Source organism: Gossypium raimondii, chromosome 2, assembly GCF_025698545.1.
Source record: "Gossypium raimondii isolate GPD5lz chromosome 2, ASM2569854v1, whole genome shotgun sequence".
Lineage (NCBI taxonomy): Eukaryota > Viridiplantae > Streptophyta > Magnoliopsida > Malvales > Malvaceae > Gossypium > Gossypium raimondii.
The window spans coordinates 41,199,309-41,217,679 of record NC_068566.1 but is presented as its reverse complement, the minus strand read 5'-3'; the positions used below and the strand labels follow the sequence as shown (position 1 = coordinate 41,217,679).

The window sequence follows — 18,371 nt, the reverse complement described above, 5'->3', positions numbered from 1 at the left end:
CCAAGTGAGTTCAATCCTTGTCTTTTTCTTGTAATTTTTGTATTTTTAAGACTTCTACAATTAGGTCCAATTATCTAATTCATTAGTTTTTGAATTTATGGGTAATTTTGAAAGTTACCATTGATGAGTGCTGGATTTTTATGATGAATTAATATGGATTTAGAGATTTAATTTTATTTTATGATAATTTTATCAAGTGATTTTGATAAATATTGATTTTAGGACAAAATTGTGAAAAGGTTAATAATTAGGGTTTGGTGTTGAAATTTTGGATATCAAGAGCTATATATTAGCCTAGAATGTTTAGATAAATTGTCAATTGAGAAAAATTAGCTCAATTGATGGATTAATTAGTAAGGACTAATTTGTAAAAATTATCAATATTGGGGGTAATTGTGTAATTTTGAAAATTGAGGGGTATTAATTGTGAAGTAAATTGAAACTCAAATATATGCTAATGAATGAATAATTTTGCATTTTAGATCAAGAGCCCGTAGACAAACGTGAAAAAGAGAAAATAGCAGAATAGACGTTGAACTTCTACAAATCTTGCAACTTAACCCAAGTAAGTTTGTATGGTTAAATTTAAATGTTAAATGTTAAATTTTAAATTGATTAATGGTATTATGTATTTATTCATATCATCTGGTGAAAATAAAGTTATTGTTAAAGTTATGAAATTGAATTGAATGTTCGAAGCGAACGAAACGCAGGATTGAGTACAGTAGTTCTGTGCAATGGAGGAATTGACGGTAAATTACCCAAGTAAATCGAGATTCAGCATTTGTTACAAAATCTCGTGCATGCTTTCTGTTTAGCTCTTATGTTTTCCCTTTCATGTTACTGTATATGCATTGATAGACCCTGGGTCCATGCATTCTTATGTTTGCACTGCATTAGTAACAGAAAAAGAAATTACCTGTTGAGTCTAGTGATTATGATATTTAAGTCACAAATCCATTACGCCGAAGTGTGATAGTTAATTTAGCATGTTGAAATTGTCCACTGAAAGTAAAAGGCTGTGAATTCCCTACTGATTTGATGTTGCTACCCTTTCAAGAATTTGATGTTATTCTGGGAATGGATTGGTTAACGAAGCATGACGCTGTGGTAAATTGTCGAGAGAAATAAATTGATTTGAAATGTCAGACAGGAGAAGTAATTTCGGTTAAGTCAGAGAATTCGATTGATACTATTAGAATTATCTCAGCTTTTTCTGCTCAGAGATTGTTGCGTAAAGGTAATGAAGCATCTTTAGCCTACATTTTTGATCCTCGGGATTCTGAATCAAAGTTAGAACATGTACCAGTTGTTAATGAGTTTGCTGATGTGTTTCCTAAAGAATTGTCGTGTTTAACACTTTATCGTGAAGTTGAGTTTGTAATTGATATAATTCCAGGAACAGTTCCAATATTAGTAACACCATACCGTATGGCACCAGCTAAGTTAAAGGAATTAAAGACACAGTTGCAAGAGTTGCTAGACAAAGGGTTTATCAGGCCGAATATGTCTCCTTGGGGTGCACCTGTTTTATTTGTGAAAAAAAAAGACGACTCTTTGAGACTATGTATAGACTACAGGCAGTTGAACAAGGTCACCATTAAAAATAAATATCCTTTGCCTCTTATTGATGACTTGTTTTGCCAACTGAAAGATGCTGTAGTATTTTTAAAGATAGACCTCAGATTCGGGTATTACCAGTTGAAAGTTAAAAAGTGTGATGTACCAAAAACTGCTTTTAGAACTCGATATGGTCATTACGAGTTTTTGGTAATGCCATTCGGCTTGACTAATGATCTTGCTGCTTTCATGGATTTAATGAATTGAATTTTTCAACCTTATTTGGATAGATTTATGGTTGTGTTTATCGATGATATATTGATCTACTCCAAGACAGAATCCGAGCATGCGCAACACTTGAGAATTATGCTACAAACTTTGAGAGAAAAGCAGTTGTACGCAAAATTTAGCAAATGTGAATTTTGGCTTCACAAGGTTGGATTTCTGGGTCATATCGTATCAGCTGACGGGATTCGAGTGGATCCGAGCAAAGTATCTGCAGTAGTGAATTAGAAAACTTCAAAGAGTATTGCAGAAGTGTGAAGTTTTTTGGGTCTAGCAGGTTACTATCGACGTTTTGTCAAGAATTTTTTAATGATTGCTTCACTGTTGACCCGATTGTTACAGAAGAATGTTGAATTTGTGTGGTTTGATGAGTGTCAACAGAGTTTTGATCAGTTGAAGAAGATGTTGACAGAGGCTTCAATTTTGAATCAGCTAGAATCCGGTGTACCGTATGTTGTTCACAGTGATGCGTCTCTAAATGGTTTGGGTTGTGTACAAATGCAATCAGGATAAGTAGTAGCCTCTGCTTCTCAACAATTAAAATCGCACGAGAAGAATTATCCTACACATGATCTTGAAATGGCTGCAATTGTGTTTGCTTTGAAGATTTGGAGACCTTATTTATACGGTGAGAAGTGTTATGTATTTACGGATCACAAAAGCTTAAAGTATTTGATGACTCAGAAAGCTGAATTTAAGACAGAGATGGTGGCTAAAATTACTGAAATATTATGATTTGGTTATTAACTACCACTCGGGAAAGGCTAATGTGGTTGCAGATGCACTCAGTCGAAAGTCGCCTTTGTTTACACTCCGAGCGATGAACACTCATTTGTCTCTTAATGAAGATGGTTCTATATTAGCAAATTGAGGACGAAACCTTTGTTTCTTCAATAGATTTAGGAATTGCAGGATGAATACCAGAAATTAGTGCTGAAATGATAGATGGTTCAGGATAATCTCAGTTCAGAGTGTAGAATTGATGATAGTGGTATGTTGTATTATCGTAATATAATTTGTGTTCCGAATAATTCAGATTTGAAAAATGATATTCTTTCTGAAGCTCACAGTAGCATTTATTCCATTCATTTGGGAAGTATGAAGATATATTGTGATTTGAAATAGATGTATTGGTGACCGGGTATGAAATAAGAAATTTATGAGTTCGTAGCAAAATGTCTGATTTGTCAGCAAATGAAAGCAGAGTATCAGGTACCAATGGGTTTATTACAACCTGTCATGATTCCTGAATGGAAATGAGAACATGTCACGATGGATTTTGTATCTGAATTACCTGTGACTCTAAGAAAGAAAGATTCAATCTAGGTGATTATTGATAGATTGACTAAGTCGACACATTTTATCCCGATCAGGATAGACTTTTTATTTGAGAAGTTAGCGGAATTGTATATATCGGAGATTGTGAGATTACATGGGGTCCCCACATCCATTATTTTAGATCAGGATCCGAGGTTTACATCGAGATTTTGGAATAAGTTTCAAAAAGCTCTGGGTAAAGAGTTAAATTTTAGCACAGCGTTTCATCCTCAGACTGATGGGCAATCAGAATGAGTAATTCAGATTTTGGAAGATATGCTGAGATGTTGTATACTCGAGTTTGGAGGTAGTTGGGAAAGGTATTTACCGTTGGCTGAATTTGCATATAACAATAGCAAAAAATACAGAATAAAAATGGCACCATTTGAAGCTCTTTACGGATGGAAATGTAAGACTCCATTGTATTGGTCTGAATTGAGTGAATCCAAGCTAGTGGGAGTCGACTTGATCCGAGAAACTAAAGATAAAGTTCGAATTATCCAGAAAAGTTTGAAGGCTGCTTCTAACCGCCAGAAATCATATGCAGATTTGAAAAGAAGAGAGGTAGAATTTGATGTGGGTGATTGAGTTTTCCTAAAAGTTTCACCGTGGAAGAAAGTATTGCGGTTTGGTAGAAAAGGGAAACTGAGTCCAAGGTTTATCGGACCGTATGAAATTATTGAAAGAATCGACCCAGTAGCTTATAGATTAGCTCTACCTCCGGAACTTGAGAAAATTCATAATGTGTTTCATGTATCGATGCTAAGAAGGTTCAGATCTGATCCTTCACACGTGATTCCTCACAGTGAGATTGAACTGCAGCCAGATATGACGTATTCGGAAGAACCGGTGAGAATTTTGGCTCGAGAGGTTAAGGAATTACAAAATAAATAGGTACCATTAGTTAAAGTATTATGACATTATCATGGTTCAGAAGAATCTACTTGGGAAACAGAAGAATCGATGAGATCACATTATCCGAACTTATTCTCAAGTAACAAATTTCGAGGACGAAATTTCCTAAAAGGGGAGAGTTGTAACAGGCCAATTTTCAGTAGTGTCGAAAATAGTGGTTTGAGACCACTAAATTCGACGAGTGAGTTCAAAGATTTTATTATTTATTTATTTACGAGTCAAGCGTGATTTTAGAAAGATCTTTGAATTCGTGATGTATGTTTTAGAAAGATTTATTAAGTAAATTGTTATTGAAAACGAGGTATCGAGACCTCAATTTCATAAATCAAGACGTAAATATTTTTATAAATATTTAAGAAGTTCCATTAAGTTAGTATCAAAGCTTCATTAGAAAATTTTAACGTTTAGATAGTTAATTAAATAAAAGGACTAAATTGAAAAATGCAAAACTTACTAATTACGAAATAGTGATTAAATAGTTTAAGTAGTAGATAAGGGAGGACCAAAAAGGCAATTATACATTCAATACAAGGCTGGGACGACATTATGTACAAGAAATAACAAAATTAGTGTTAACAAGGGTAAAATAGGAAATTTCATAAAATTAAACTTATAAATTGAAATTACAAGAGAATTCTAGACATTTTCTCTTCTAAAACTTCAAAAAAATGCCATAGAAGGGTTTCTTAAGCTGATTTTCATGCTTTTGCTCCAAATGAGTTCAATCCTTGTCTTTTTCTTGTAATTTTTGTATTTTTAAGACTTCTACAATTAGGTCCAATTATCTAATTCATAAGTTTTTGAATTTATGGGTAATTTTGAAAGTTACCATTGATTAGTGCTGGATTTTTATGATGAACTAATATGGATTTAGAGCTTTAATTTTATTTTATGATGATTTTATCAAGTGATTTTGATAGATATTAATTTTAGGACCAAATTGTGAAAAGGTTAATAATTAGGGTTTGGTGTTGAAATTCTGGATATCAAGAGCTGTATATTAGCCTAGAATGTTTAGATAAACTGTCAATTGAGAAGAATTAGCTCAATTGATGGATTAATTAGTAAGGGACTAATTTGCAAAAATTGTCAAAATTGAGGGTTGTTGTGTAATTTTAAAAATTGTGGGGTATTAATTGTGGAGTAAATTGAAACTGAAATATATGCTAATGACTGAACAATTTTACATTTCAGATCAAGAGCCCGTAAACAAACGTGAAAAAGAGAAAATAGCAGAATAGTCGTTAAACTTCTACAAATCTTGCAACTTAACCCAGGTAAGTTCATGTGGTTAAATTTAAATGTTAAATGTTAAATTGATGAATGATATTATGTATTTATTCATATCATTTGTTGACACTAAAATTATTGTTAAAGTTATGAAATTTAATTAAATGTTTGAAACGAACGAAACGCGAGATTGAGTACAGTTGTTCTGTGTAATGGATGAATTGACAGTAAAACACCCATGTAAACCGAGATTCAGCATTTGTTGCGAACTCTTTTTTTTACTTTCCATTTAGCTCTTATGAATTTCAATTAACTCCTATGAGTTTCAGTTAACTCATATGAGTTTCCGTTTAACCTTTTTGGGTTTCCGTTCAGATCTTATGAACTTCTGTTCAACCCTTATGGGTTTCTGTTTAGCACTTAAGTGCTTCTGAGCAGCCTTCGGGATTCCATATACGACGTACTCATATCCGTAAGACGTTCTCTAATTTTTCAATGGTTGGTAAATGATGTATCAAATTTACGATTGAAGATTCAAAGCTATTATCGATATTGAGCTGAAATAAATGAATTCATCAATTGAAATTGTGATTGGCAGGGTTTATTGTACGATAGGTATATTTTAATGTATTGTTATATTATGTTCGGTAAGATTTATGTTTAAAACCAATGAACTTACTAAGCTTCATTAAGCTTACTTGTGTTGTTTAATGTTTTTTTTAGATCTTTGAGAAGCCGGGAGATCGGATCAACACATCAAGCCATATTATCTAACTTAATCTGGTAGTTTTTGCAATGTATATTTTGGTTTATATGGCATGTATAGGATGGTAATAGTTTGTGTAAATATTAAGAGTTATACTTTGTTTATATTTCAAACCAACTTATATGAGTATGGAAAAATCATGTATGAAGTATGTTTGAAATGTTTAAATGATGGATAATTAAAAGACCTATTGAGGCATGGTTTGAACTATTGAATTTAGTAGTATATATACCTAACTGTAAGTAATTAATTTGGTAAGTTAAGATATTTGATTATATGTGATGGTAAGTTAGTCATAAGAACTTGATATTAGCTTGATTTGAAGGTTTTGTTATGACTTGTGAGAGTAAAATTGGTTGTTCATAGGTTGATACCAAGATTGGGTGAGAAAGTGGCCTTAAAATGGCCTATTTCCATCCACATGGGTAGAAACACGGGCGTGTGTCTCAGCCATGTGTGACACACGGCCTAGCACGTAGGCATATGGTCTGTCGTGTGTCCCCTGCACCTTAAAATTTTAAAATAGAATGCCCAGGTTTTTGTACACGGCCTAGCACACGGACATGTAACTTGGCCGTGTAGCCCTTGCACCTTGCATACGGCCTATCACACGGGCGTGTAGTTGCCCGTGTGACCCAAGCCAGAGAGTTACATGGGTAAAGACACGAGCTGGGACATGGTCGTGTGTCTCACATCGAATGTCCATACGACCGTGTGAGCCACACAAGCCTATGTCCTCTGTACCTAGGAAAATTTTAAGATTTTGTGAAAAATTTCTTAAGTATCCGGTTTAGTCCTGATTCACTTCTAAGGTGTATCCTAGGACAAAGTGAGTATTTTATGATTGGTTTCTGATATGTTTATTAAATGTTCTAAAATGTTCATTTTTATTTTGCAAAGTTCGGTAATACTTCGTAACCCTGTTCCTGCAACGGATAAGGGTTATATGTGTTATAGGTCTAACCTTACAATGACATGTTTCAAGCTATTTATAGAACTAAGAAACTAAAGAGCCACATTCGACCATTAAAGGTTGTTCATGCTGGAACTGAATACATTCATGTATAGTAATGGTTGAAAGGTCAAGTTCTTCCTCCTCTGTCGTACATGTATTCTTATGATGGAAGAAATCTTCACATGCTTTGAATGAACACCAAGGGACTCCTTCATCTCCTTTGACCATACATGAATATGCATGGGACATGCATTCTTCATAAATGTTGCATTAAAAGCTGGCATGTTCATGAACTAGTGTAATGCATCTTTTAGATTCATCCTCCCAACTTGTGCATGTATGTGGAAATTCAATGTGCTAAATTTAATGTTGCACCTCCTCCTTGGATGTTCATTTTTCAAACTTATGATTATCAAAACCACTCGACTTTAGGGACAAACCACTTATACTTAACTATTAGTTCAATTAGCAAAAATTATCAAATCAAAATTTAATAAAAAAACTATAATCAACTCAAAAATATTAATAAACACTATTTACAAACTCACTCATCGGATTTGTGGCCCTGAAACCACTGCCCTTGACACAATTGAAAAACGAGTTGTTACAAGTATAGTTAAACTTGAAGAGCTAGAGTCGAGCTAGGAGACCTCTCATCTCATTGCATTTTTAATGGCAATAATTGTAGGTACTATATTTTGAGATAAAATGGCATGTACATAGGTAGACCAAATGTGTTCCCAAGTGTTAGGGACTAAAATGCAAACTCTTAAAACTTTATCTATTTTGGTATTTTAAATATAAGTATTTTGGTTCTACATGAAATAAATTATTGATGATCATATGTATGCTTGTGATTGTGGTTTGATAATGTGATAATTTGGTTTATTCAGGGTTGTTTTGAATTGCTTTAAGGCATTTTGAAATGGTTTTAAGTGTTGTAAAGAATCCAAAATTTTGTAGGGGTTTTTAGCAAAATTTTCCAAATGGTTTTGAGCAAAAATTTCCCAAAGTATCAAGTATCAATACCTATATTTACATTGGTGTAAATAGCAAGTCAGAATGCTATTTTGGTATCGATATTGATATTGGTATCGATATTGAAGGCTAGGTATCGATACCTAGGCCTAAGGTATCGATACCTTCATCAAAATTTGAATTTTTTGGAGTTCTAAAATATTATTTTGGTATCAATATTGTGCAGAGGTATAGATAAAAGGTATCAATACCTTGTGTATAAGTATTGATACTTGATCCCTGTTTTGAGTAAAAATAATTTTTAAATCATTTCCAAACGCAATCGAACATCCATTAATGACCCCAGATGTTTATAATAATAATTTTTGGGTTAAATAAGTTAAAACATTATGGGTAAATGCTTAAATTACACAGTGTCTAGCCAAAACTGCTTTGACACCAAATGTAATAGTCTTATACTAAGTCCATACTGTCAGACCAAGTATAGGGGTGTTACAAAATTGCACTTAGTTACGGGTGAAAAATTAGATAAACCTTGAAATGAAAATATATTTACTATATTAATTGCATATGTGTATGCATAACAACGTTCGTAGACAAATTATCACTAAGGTTTGCATAGGAGGTGTTCGCATAACAATGTTAGCAGACAGATTATCACCAAGCATTCGCATAGGTGGTTTGCAGAGGGGTTCGCATACAGGTTCTCACATCTTCGCCTCTATTGGCCCTTCCACTCTAGCTTAAACTCCTAAGATATAGAAAAATAACAATAGAAACCCTAAAAGTTTAAATACCAAAAACATAGTGCGTTTAAACCCCAAAACCATACTGAGTTCAAAGACAAGTAACTATAGAAACCTAAGTTTTTTGACTGAGTTAAACCATACTAAGTTCAAACAAAAGTAACTATAAAAATAAAAACCCCAAGTTCTTTGACTGAGTTCAAATACCAAAACCATACCGAGTTCGAACAAAAGTAAACATAGAAGTCCAAGTCCAGGACAACAACTAAATTGAAGCTCATAATGGTAATTGCAACAGCAATACACCCTTCCACTTACAACTTGATTTCACAAACTTTTTTTTGTTTGGTCACTCCTCTCCAACATCTATTCTACCTATAGATATTAAACATGTCCATTGATTCACTCTACTCCTCCAACAACCCTACACTCGCATACTTACTTAAAAGTTTCATCTTTTTCCTTTCTACAATCATTCTCTCAATATCATTCTCACCAGGCAAAGGCACGTGCACAACAAATTCCCTCTCCTTATCCTTCCTCTCTTCCTCCTCCCTCTCCCTCTTCTCCTCCTCTACCACATCCTCCTCTCTCTAAAAAAACCTTTCTCATAGCAACTCCCACACTAACCACATTCGCCCCTTTCTTTGCCTCTTTCCTAATCTCCTCCACTCTTTGCTCCTACTCTTCGGCTTCAGCCCTCATCTTCGCCTCTGTTGGCCCCTCCACTCTAGCTAAAACTCCATCATCTTCATCCTTATACCCATAATAACTCGCATCAATACTTTTATAAATATCATATATAGTTCTCCTTTTTCGCAACTTCGATGGCTTCTCAAACAAGTCCCTAACTCCCGACAACTTTTTTGTAGCTTCGAAATACTGATATGCAGGGCCACGTCTGCTAGGGTTCGAAACATGCACTGTGTTCCCTTCTAAATCCATCATCCTTGCTTGTAGATGGTCCGGTTGATTCGCAACATACACAAACACACAAATTACTTAGACATACAAAACCTACAGAATTCACACATGTAACCGAACCTAACTTTTTGGACAATCAAACCCAACAAGATAGAGACTTACCCTGATTGCTACGAACTTAGTTCAGAGCAGAGACTTAACAGCAGAATATTCAATGAGAGATTTCTCATAGAATAAAGATCGTATTTATAGACCTTAAGAGTCCTGGAAATCTTAGATACCCTACTCAACTTAGGAAAGACGTTACTTGCACCTAAAGTATTCCTAGATACTTCATATCTCTATTTTCTAATTTGAGTCTGAGTCTATCTTAGTATGCCTAGTGTCGTTTAATGATTGCATGAATATCAAGAAGTAAAAACTTAAAACAAAAGCCAATTTAAACAAGACCACCTCAAATGCCCTTCCATTCATTTTTAACCGATGTCCCCTTTCAATTTTTTAATCATTACGGTTAAGTTAAGCTATCCATGAAAAAAGATTTATACCAAATTAAATATACTACCTGTTTTATGAGTAAAATCTGCTAGAGCTCCCAAGGGCTATTGGAGTGGGTATTTCGATCAAGGTGTTTAGAGGAAATGAAAACAGCAGCCTCTTGTTACTTAAGACCTCATTTAAACCAGCCCAAACAGAGACACCAAATTACACAGGTATTTCTAGTCGAACTGTAATCATATTATTATTTCATTTTATGATTGCTTTCTTTTGGGGGTGTGTAGGTTGTCCTTTGAGATTGAAATCAACTTTACCGAGCTTGCATGTTTAAGACCTGACATACTTTGGCATCTTTTGTATAAACGCAATAACACACTTTAAACTTGTAAAAGCAAATCATGCAGGAAAAGGGTTCATATATTTGTATACTTTCATCCTTGTCCTTCCCTAAGCATCCTAATACATAATGGAAGTGTCACAATGCAATTGCAATGCTTGAAAACAAATTTATAAAGGGTTGTGGATCTCATTCATCCAAGCAAAATATTGAACTCCATGAACAGAAAATAGAACAGACTCAACAATGTGTTTTCATTCCTTCTTCCTAGAATCTTTCATTTGCCCCCTCTTCCGAATGCCAAGACAGAAGCGCAAACGCCATGCATCAACCACACTCTCTGGCAGTGAATAAGCCAAGCCCCAGAGGATGGAATGGGGCCAGTAGGGCGTGCAACGAGGTTCATAGCCTATCCACCGCATTGCTGCACGAGCATATCCGTCTGTTGATGGAACAAAGAAAGATGATCTTTTGATTGATGCCATTTTTGTTGCCACATACAATGGAACCTGCATTAAGAAACCCATTGATTGATCAGAGAATGTCAATGAATAGAGTCTAGCTGCTCGCAATATTAAGTTGCACAGATTATTGGCCATTAAGGTACAACCTTCTGTAAGCTATTGCTTTTGTCAACAAACCTAAATACATCAAATTCATAGAAGTTCAATTTTTATCTTGTACACGTCCAACAGAAAAACAAATTATATTCATAGACAAAATTGCACACGTCAATATACTTATACGATGTAGGTGTTGTTGGCAGTCCATGTTAATCTCTTCTAATTGCAAATCCAGTTATACTAAGAGATAGAAAAAAACGTTCTTCAATCAGCTTTCTTGTTCACCATCTTATACTGCAAGCAAACTTGCTTAATACACTCGTAATAACATGTTATACTAAGAGAGTAAAAGTGACTGAAAGAGTTGATGGGTCCAAAACAGTAACTGTTTCTTTCCCCCCAAAAGAAATTAGCTAATATAAACAATTTAATATTCCAGGGTTCTTAAATAGCATAATTTATTGAGCATAGTAAGTTCAATAAGCAAATCAAATTTGTCAACATTTCAGGTGAAGTAGATAAAATAAGACGCCTTTAGAAACAAGAAAACAAGATAATTGTATGTAGCTAATTTCTGATAACTTAGCAGGACAAACGGCCTATACAGATTACTTGTAGAAAACTTTATCTCAGAATCACTATATGTTGGCAAATCAGGTTGTTTGTAGGTAGAATATTGAACTGTAATTTACATATAATGGTATTTCTATAGTCATCCTTCAATTATTCATTACTCAATCTAACAAATAAGGTGGTGGAACACTTCCTGTAATCAGATTTCGAAATAGTAAAAAAAACATAGCCAAGCTATTTAGACAAATCCAGCAACGGCATAAGGATAAAAGATGTTCAAGTTCCATGAAAAAAAGCCTTAGTCTAGCATTTAGAACCCCTGGAATCAAAGCAGTAAATCATAGGCATATATTAGCAAACATTACCTGACACTGAACATCAATCCCACTGTTCTTGTATTCAACATAAAGGCACCTAGAGAATTGATCAATATACCTGAAACAATCCGAGAGAAAGATCAACTTTAGATGCTAAAAGCTAGAAATCAAACCCCAATTAGCTTTGCAAGTGTCAAAACATTTACGCCTTAGTAGCAGCATAAACAGCATAAAGTGGATCAGAAGGGATGACAATGGCAGCACCAGACCCAATGTTCACAATTGCGCCTTTCTTTCTCTTCACCATCCCAGGCAAAACAGCTTGAGTTACCTTTGTGGTACCTTCAACATTAACCTTAATCAAATTCACCAACAGCTCCTCATCAACCTCGTGGAAGTACCTGGCATAAGGATATGAAATCCCAACATTGTTAATCAAAACCCCCACATCCAGTCCTTCAACAGTTTCTTTTATCTTCTTCACGCCTTCATCAAGATCGCCAGTGAAGTCCACAACAACTGTCTTGATCTGAATCTTGGCATACTTGGCCAAGATTGAATCGGAAACGTCTTTTAGTTTATCAGGATTACGGCCCACCAAGACAAGATTAAGGCCTTTCCTAGCCAGCTGAAAGGCAAATCCTTTGCCGATACCATCAGTTGGTCCAGTAACAAGACCCCAGGAACCATATTTTTTGAGATTCTTACCAGGTCTAAGAAAATTGATCCAGACCCATTTCAGAAAAACAAATGAAAACTTCAAGAGTGATAAAGAACCCAAAGTGAAAAGGAAAATAACCCAGAAAGGTTGAGCCTTGAGAGTATCGAAGAAGCAGGCTTCCATGGATTACGTAGAGGAGAAACTTGAAACTTGTGTGAGTACCAAAGAAAGAGATCTAAGGGATATAAATAGAGCGCACGATAACGAAAAGGGGAATCTTTAGCAGTTCGGTTAGGCAGAAACAGATGGGATTAAAGAGAATAAGGGAAGGATTGATTATCTATAAATGAAAAAATAAAATAGTGGGTGAAGTAGATGAGCTGAAAACCACCTTCATTAACTACTTAGGAGTTTGACTGTTGAGGGGCTTTGGTATTTACAGGAAAATAAAATCACAGTGGAGGAGAAGAAACGTGCGAACTAGCTGATTTAAAAACAATGGTTTAATTTCTTTGGGCTACCCCAACGTTTACCCTGTTTGCAGTTTAGTCATTACCATTTAATTTTAAATTTCCATAATAAACCAAAAAAAGTCATTTATCTTGTCATCCCTTTGGATAGTTTCCAGTACAAACGTTAATAATTTTACCAATTTGCTTACATTTAAAAAATACAATGACTTAAATGCTCTGCTGTTTGCTCCTCTTTTCATAGTATGGGGACTAGTGGGATACTTTCACCTAAAGATATATACTTCATTTAAACACCCACACTCAGTCAATTTTCTTAAAGCCAAAATAAAAATTCACTTTAATATTCGATCGAATTAAATGAAAATTTTTTAATTAATTGAGATGACGAATTTTTTTTATCCCATTTACTTATAAGATGTAGGTGTTGTTGGCAGTCCATGTTAATTTCTTGTGATGGTTACTTGTTTTCCCTTTTCTTTTCAAAGAACAGAAGAGTAAATTTAGGACTGTTTACAGCAGGTGTGATCGTTCAACTAAATTATAGATTACAGGAGCAAAAAGAAATGTAACAGGACCCAAATTTAGAATGCACCCAATTTTCTTTTTCTCACTCACGTTCGAATATTAATCAAATACAAATGATTGAACATGGATGCCTAAAGAAAAATGAAATGAAAATTCTCTTCTCGCAACTAGTGACGGGCAAAATTGAAACACTCTCATAAAAACAATATTGACATAGCAAATCCAGTTAACCAAACTTCGCTGCTAGAACGTATGAAGCTATGTAAACTGTAATCTAGGAACAAGCCTATCACTTATGAGATGCATTAATCCCCTGGCTAGGCACCAAATTCAATCAGTGGGATCTGGGAACTGAGACGTGCATTCTAACCAACTAGTAGCGGAGTCCAACATTGGAGCTGAAACACAATGGTGGCTCTTCTGGATAGAGTAGTTTCCGAGCTCTGGGCTCGCTGGATGACAACATACAAGATGAACTTCTCTTACCGTTGGTGATTCGGGAGAATTTGGTCATCCGGGACTAGCATCAATACCCAAGTTTGTATTCCTGCGTTGAAACTTCATTTAGCGTCTAAAGAAGGCAGAAAAATAGTTTCAGTCAAAACTAAAACATGATATACTTCAAAAACACCATCAACCAAAAGAGACATACTGGTACAGTATTTGTATAAAAGTGTTATGAAGGTTTCCTTTTGTATGATTGACCTGAACTGATAAAAAGGGGGAAAATATTTTAGATTTGTCAGAATAATAACTTTAAACTTGACTAACAGGAGAGTTAAACGAAACAGTATTACCAGAAATTGCATTATAGCCTTTGGCACTAAGTCTTGAATGTTCTTACGGACTATATCAAAGTAGGATTTCATAAGTATTCTGGTGATAATTATTTCTGTAGCTTCATTCTCTGACATTTCAAGTGGTCTTAAGATTGATGGAGGCTGAGATCACCAAGGGAAAACATGAAGGAAGTGAATTTAGGACAAGCAAGATATGCTGCTATAAAGAAAAACAAAGTCATCAACACTTTCTCACACACCAGTGCAAGGCTTTAAAATGTATAGATACCTCTCTCAGTTGGATTGTTGATGACATATTCTCTGCATCATGTAGAGTTTCTTCAGGAGATTCAGTAGCTGCAGTCCCTCTAGATGAGGCCTTGCTCCCAAATATTGAAGAAATGCCCCAACTCCTTGTAGATAAACTGCCACCTAAATAAAAGTTACCTAAGTTGATGCTTATTAATGAACAGCCCTAAAAAACTGTCCATGCGAAGGCCTATGGGTATCATCTATATGAATGTCACAAACTCGCTTAGAAGATTCAGAAATAATGGTAAAACTATTTGTGGAAATATAAAATTATTTTAATTTTCTATAGTGTTAAATTTGGATCCTTCCTTCCATTGTTCTTGGCAATGTAAATACTATATTAATGAGTTTTTTCTTTGAAGCATATAACACAGAATAGTGCTGTAGTCTCTGCAAGGGACATTAACCATAAGAATAAGATGTTCCAACAGAATGTATTACAATACACATCCATCTCATACTATATCTTCAGCCAAGTGGAATGTTATCATACATACACAGATCTTGAAATTGCAGTGCACTGTTGATACACTGAAACATTCCGACCCGGATCAATCATAAACACACAGCCGGAATTTCATATTTTCTTTTCAACATGTAAAAGAAAAAGCATCATATTTTCAGTCAACCAGTCATACTAGAATCATGTGAGAAAGAAAACAAAAATAAACGAGAAACAAACAAACTTGGACTAGTCTTCAGTTAAGAGTAAATTACCAGTTAATACAGGTCGCCCATTATTTGACCGAAGATGATTTCCCTGCCAAAATGCCATCATAGATTAAGTGCATAAAAAGTAAATGATAAGCATGGTTCATATTTCCAGATGTTTACACTTCTTTCCTCTTTTTTTCCCTTTAAAGAAAATTAACCCAAGTCTACCACCAAGATGTTACCTCAGTCTGAACCATGATGCCACAATTACCCTTAGCTTACAATTGGTCCTCACAAAAATATTAAGGGATTCCTATGTGATAAAGCATAATGGTATTCTCCTACTGTGTTAGAAGGGTTTCACTTGCATATACGAACAAAGGTCGGTGTGATGCATTGAAGAGCAGTACACTAAGGGTCAACCGTTCTCACTCAAAGTAATTGAAGCATGCATTTATTGCTAACAAGTATATGAACTAGATAGATAAGGATAAGTGCTTCAAATAATCAAGGGATGAGAATAAGACTCAGTTTTAGTACTTCAAGGAGATATATCTAGGGGCATGAATGGAGCTTGTTTGCTAGGGTGCTCAAAAAGAATATTCATCTATTACCAACTGAGATATCTTCACAAAGACAGATAAGAAACCTAATATATCATAAGACAAAGCCTGAAGCTTGGAGAGCTTTATGTTCATTTCTAGCAATTTCCTTTAAGCCTACTTCCTCCCCAAATGAATTCTTACAAAAAAAAAAGTAAAATAAAAATGTAAAAACAGACACCTGATTAGAAACACCATTCAATACCGATCGAGAAGCAACATTGTTGAGTTTAAATCAGTATGCAAAGATCAAAACACCAAAAATTTGTGTTTGAAAGATGAAAAACAGAAGCAAAACGGATGTTGAATGAAAGAAAAGTGTTGACTTATCTCATTACTTCAATTAGCAATATAACATGTACATAAGTAGTTCAAATACATTGGAAGAAAACAAACTTGACTTGCACTAGTATCCAAGCTGTAAAATCAGCTTAATGATAACCTAAAAAGCTACTAAATCAGCTAAATACTTGACTAATCCTTGGCTAAACAAAATGTTACAATCAAACCAATAAAAGTCACGCGTTACAAAAGTTTAATAACCAAAACACATAATGGACATTAGCTTGCTGCTGCATTCTTGTGGACATTTGCATGCTGCTGCATTGTTGACAACTTTCAACAAACAGTTTGGGAGAACTGGCCCTTGTCAGATATAGGTACCTTTTCAGCATCCGCTCTCTCTTGAATGATAAAAAGATGAAGTAAATGTGTCCATATCATGTATAAAGTTAACAATATATACCCATTATTGTTGCAGAACAACAAATCAACCAATAAAAAGAACTTGAGAAGTCATGATAGAATCATGCAGTTGTCAATTTAGTGTGTAAATGATTACATGTGAATCAACCTCAGATTTCAAAACAATTATTTGCTATTAATTTCTGTAATAATAGAATAGACGTTATAATATGTTCTTTTAATACAATTTCACATCCCTCCAGAAAATTCAGCTTCAACTGTCAGTCAGTCTCACATAGGAAGATGAATGCTGCACCGAAGTGAGCAATATAAAACTATAACTCCATGCTAAAGGGCTAACTTCCTACACGTTGATTCAACTGAAATAACATCTATACCTTTGATGTCTCATCTGCTTCACAGCAAGCTCAACAGCTTTGTTCCCACCAATAAAACTTGGATGCGAAGAATTTATATAATCCATCTGATATTAAAGAAAATGAAAATAAAAAATTTATAATCATGCATTATAGAATATTTCAAATATATGATTTTAATAGAAGACATGGTAGCTTATATCTTGGTGGGTGAATCACAAAATGGTCTGTAAAAATTAGATCTGAAACCTATACTAGTCAAATCAACTGAGGTATAGTTGCTTTCTGTGAGAGATGAAAAAAAAGGATCATATCAAATAAAATGAATCATGAAAGCAGAAAAAATCATACCTACTAGGAACAGATACAAGCTGATAGTTGGTGCTAAATTTTTTGTACTAAAGAGGGTGCTAACCAAATCCCATCTAAACAAAAGAGCATGAATAATTACAGAATCACTAAACAGGACTCGAAATTTTCATCAGGCATTTTAGAAGTTTCTTTTTTGTTTCCTACTAAGTTTCTTCTAGGCCCAATGTATTTCCGTAAGGATCCACATGTCATACAGGCAACGACATGCATATCCACGAGTAGACCCTAGGTTTCTAGAAACTCCTTATCATGTCATTTTTTGGGTACCCAATAGATATTGCAGCATACACACTAACTCCTACATTATTGTAGATATTATATAAAAGAAGGAAAATAAGAAATAAATAACCTTCATCTCAAATGACATTTCGTATCATTGTCTCAGCAGGCTTAGCACCAGCATCTAAAAAATTTCTTACAACGTCATTTATGTGTCTTCTTAACGATGGGAACCTCTTCAATCCAGTTGATTCACAAGCCTTGCAAACTGTTGCACAAAATTCACTCTATTCACCATATCCACATATTGAACTCATAATTTCATTAGGTAAAAGATCCCAGTACTATATGAAGTACTATTCTCGCCTTTACCAGTTCATCATAGACACTGATGACAAGGGTCTGACAACTGAGCAATTTGTCTTCTAACCAAAACTTCAAATGGAACCTGAAACCCAGCGACATACATGATTTATAAGATCCACTGATTTCAACAATTGGTTAAGTTTTAACCAATCACTGTCATGCTCACCTCTGGGACAAATGGAACATTTCTTAGACCAGAGGAATTTCTAAGGGCATACACAATATCCTCGTCAGTCAACTTTGCACAAGGGTCCACTTCCTGTAAAAAGGCAGCTAATCTCCTAGTTCTCAAGCAGGGAAAATTCCAGACAACACAAAAAGATAGAGCATCAATTACATAAGAGCTTTAGAAAGACAGAATCATAACCTCTAAGAGCTTCACA

The 18,371-nt window shown here is 34.6% G+C and overlaps 2 protein-coding genes, 1 long non-coding RNA gene and 1 pseudogene across 3 annotated transcripts; all 4 read right to left on the bottom strand.

Moving 5' to 3' along the window:
- Nucleotides 1-9,123: 9,123 nt before the first annotated feature.
- Nucleotides 9,124-9,700, bottom strand: LOC105789877 (uncharacterized; annotated as a pseudogene).
- Nucleotides 9,701-10,573: 873 nt separating this feature from the next.
- On the bottom strand, nucleotides 10,574-13,031 carry LOC105788817 (very-long-chain 3-oxoacyl-CoA reductase 1). The gene is made up of 3 exons (XM_012615866.2): nucleotides 12,171-13,031; nucleotides 12,013-12,082; nucleotides 10,574-11,020 (listed from the first exon to the last, which is right to left on the bottom strand). The coding sequence occupies exons 1-3, from the start codon at nucleotides 12,806-12,808 to the stop codon at nucleotides 10,766-10,768; spliced, it is 963 nt and encodes a 320-aa protein (XP_012471320.1). The 5' UTR covers nucleotides 12,809-13,031; the 3' UTR covers nucleotides 10,574-10,765.
- Nucleotides 13,032-13,704: 673 nt separating this feature from the next.
- Nucleotides 13,705-15,616, bottom strand: LOC105789876 (dynamin-related protein 3A-like). The gene is made up of 4 exons (XM_052627532.1): nucleotides 15,432-15,616; nucleotides 14,692-14,834; nucleotides 14,276-14,564; nucleotides 13,705-14,170 (listed from the first exon to the last, which is right to left on the bottom strand). Exons 1-4 carry the CDS (start codon nucleotides 15,490-15,492, stop codon nucleotides 14,106-14,108), a joined length of 558 nt encoding a protein of 185 aa, XP_052483492.1. The 5' UTR covers nucleotides 15,493-15,616; the 3' UTR covers nucleotides 13,705-14,105.
- Nucleotides 15,617-16,350: 734 nt separating this feature from the next.
- Nucleotides 16,351-17,516, bottom strand: LOC105789875 (uncharacterized). The gene is made up of 3 exons (XR_008193732.1): nucleotides 17,383-17,516; nucleotides 17,053-17,138; nucleotides 16,351-16,653 (listed from the first exon to the last, which is right to left on the bottom strand). It is a non-coding gene; the product is annotated as an uncharacterized LOC105789875 (long non-coding RNA).
- Between the last annotated feature and the right edge of the window lie 855 nt (nucleotides 17,517-18,371).

Coding starts and splice junctions, on each gene's coding strand:
- LOC105788817 (XM_012615866.2), bottom strand. CDS start 12,808: ATGGAAGCCTGCTTCTTCGATACTCTCAAGGCTCAACCTTTCTGGGTT. Junction 12,083..12,170: donor GTTTATGCTGCTACTAAGGC/GTAAATGTTTTG, acceptor GGATTGTTTCAG/GTATATTGATCAATTCTCTA. Junction 11,021..12,012: donor GGATTGATGTTCAGTGTCAG/GTAATGTTTGCT, acceptor TTCTTAATGCAG/GTTCCATTGTATGTGGCAAC.
- LOC105789876 (XM_052627532.1), bottom strand. CDS start 15,492: ATGATGGCATTTTGGCAGGGAAATCATCTTCGGTCAAATAATGGGCGA. Junction 14,835..15,431: donor TGGGCGACCTGTATTAACTG/GTAATTTACTCT, acceptor ACTTTTATTTAG/GTGGCAGTTTATCTACAAGG. Junction 14,565..14,691: donor CAACAATCCAACTGAGAGAG/GTATCTATACAT, acceptor TGGTGATCTCAG/CCTCCATCAATCTTAAGACC.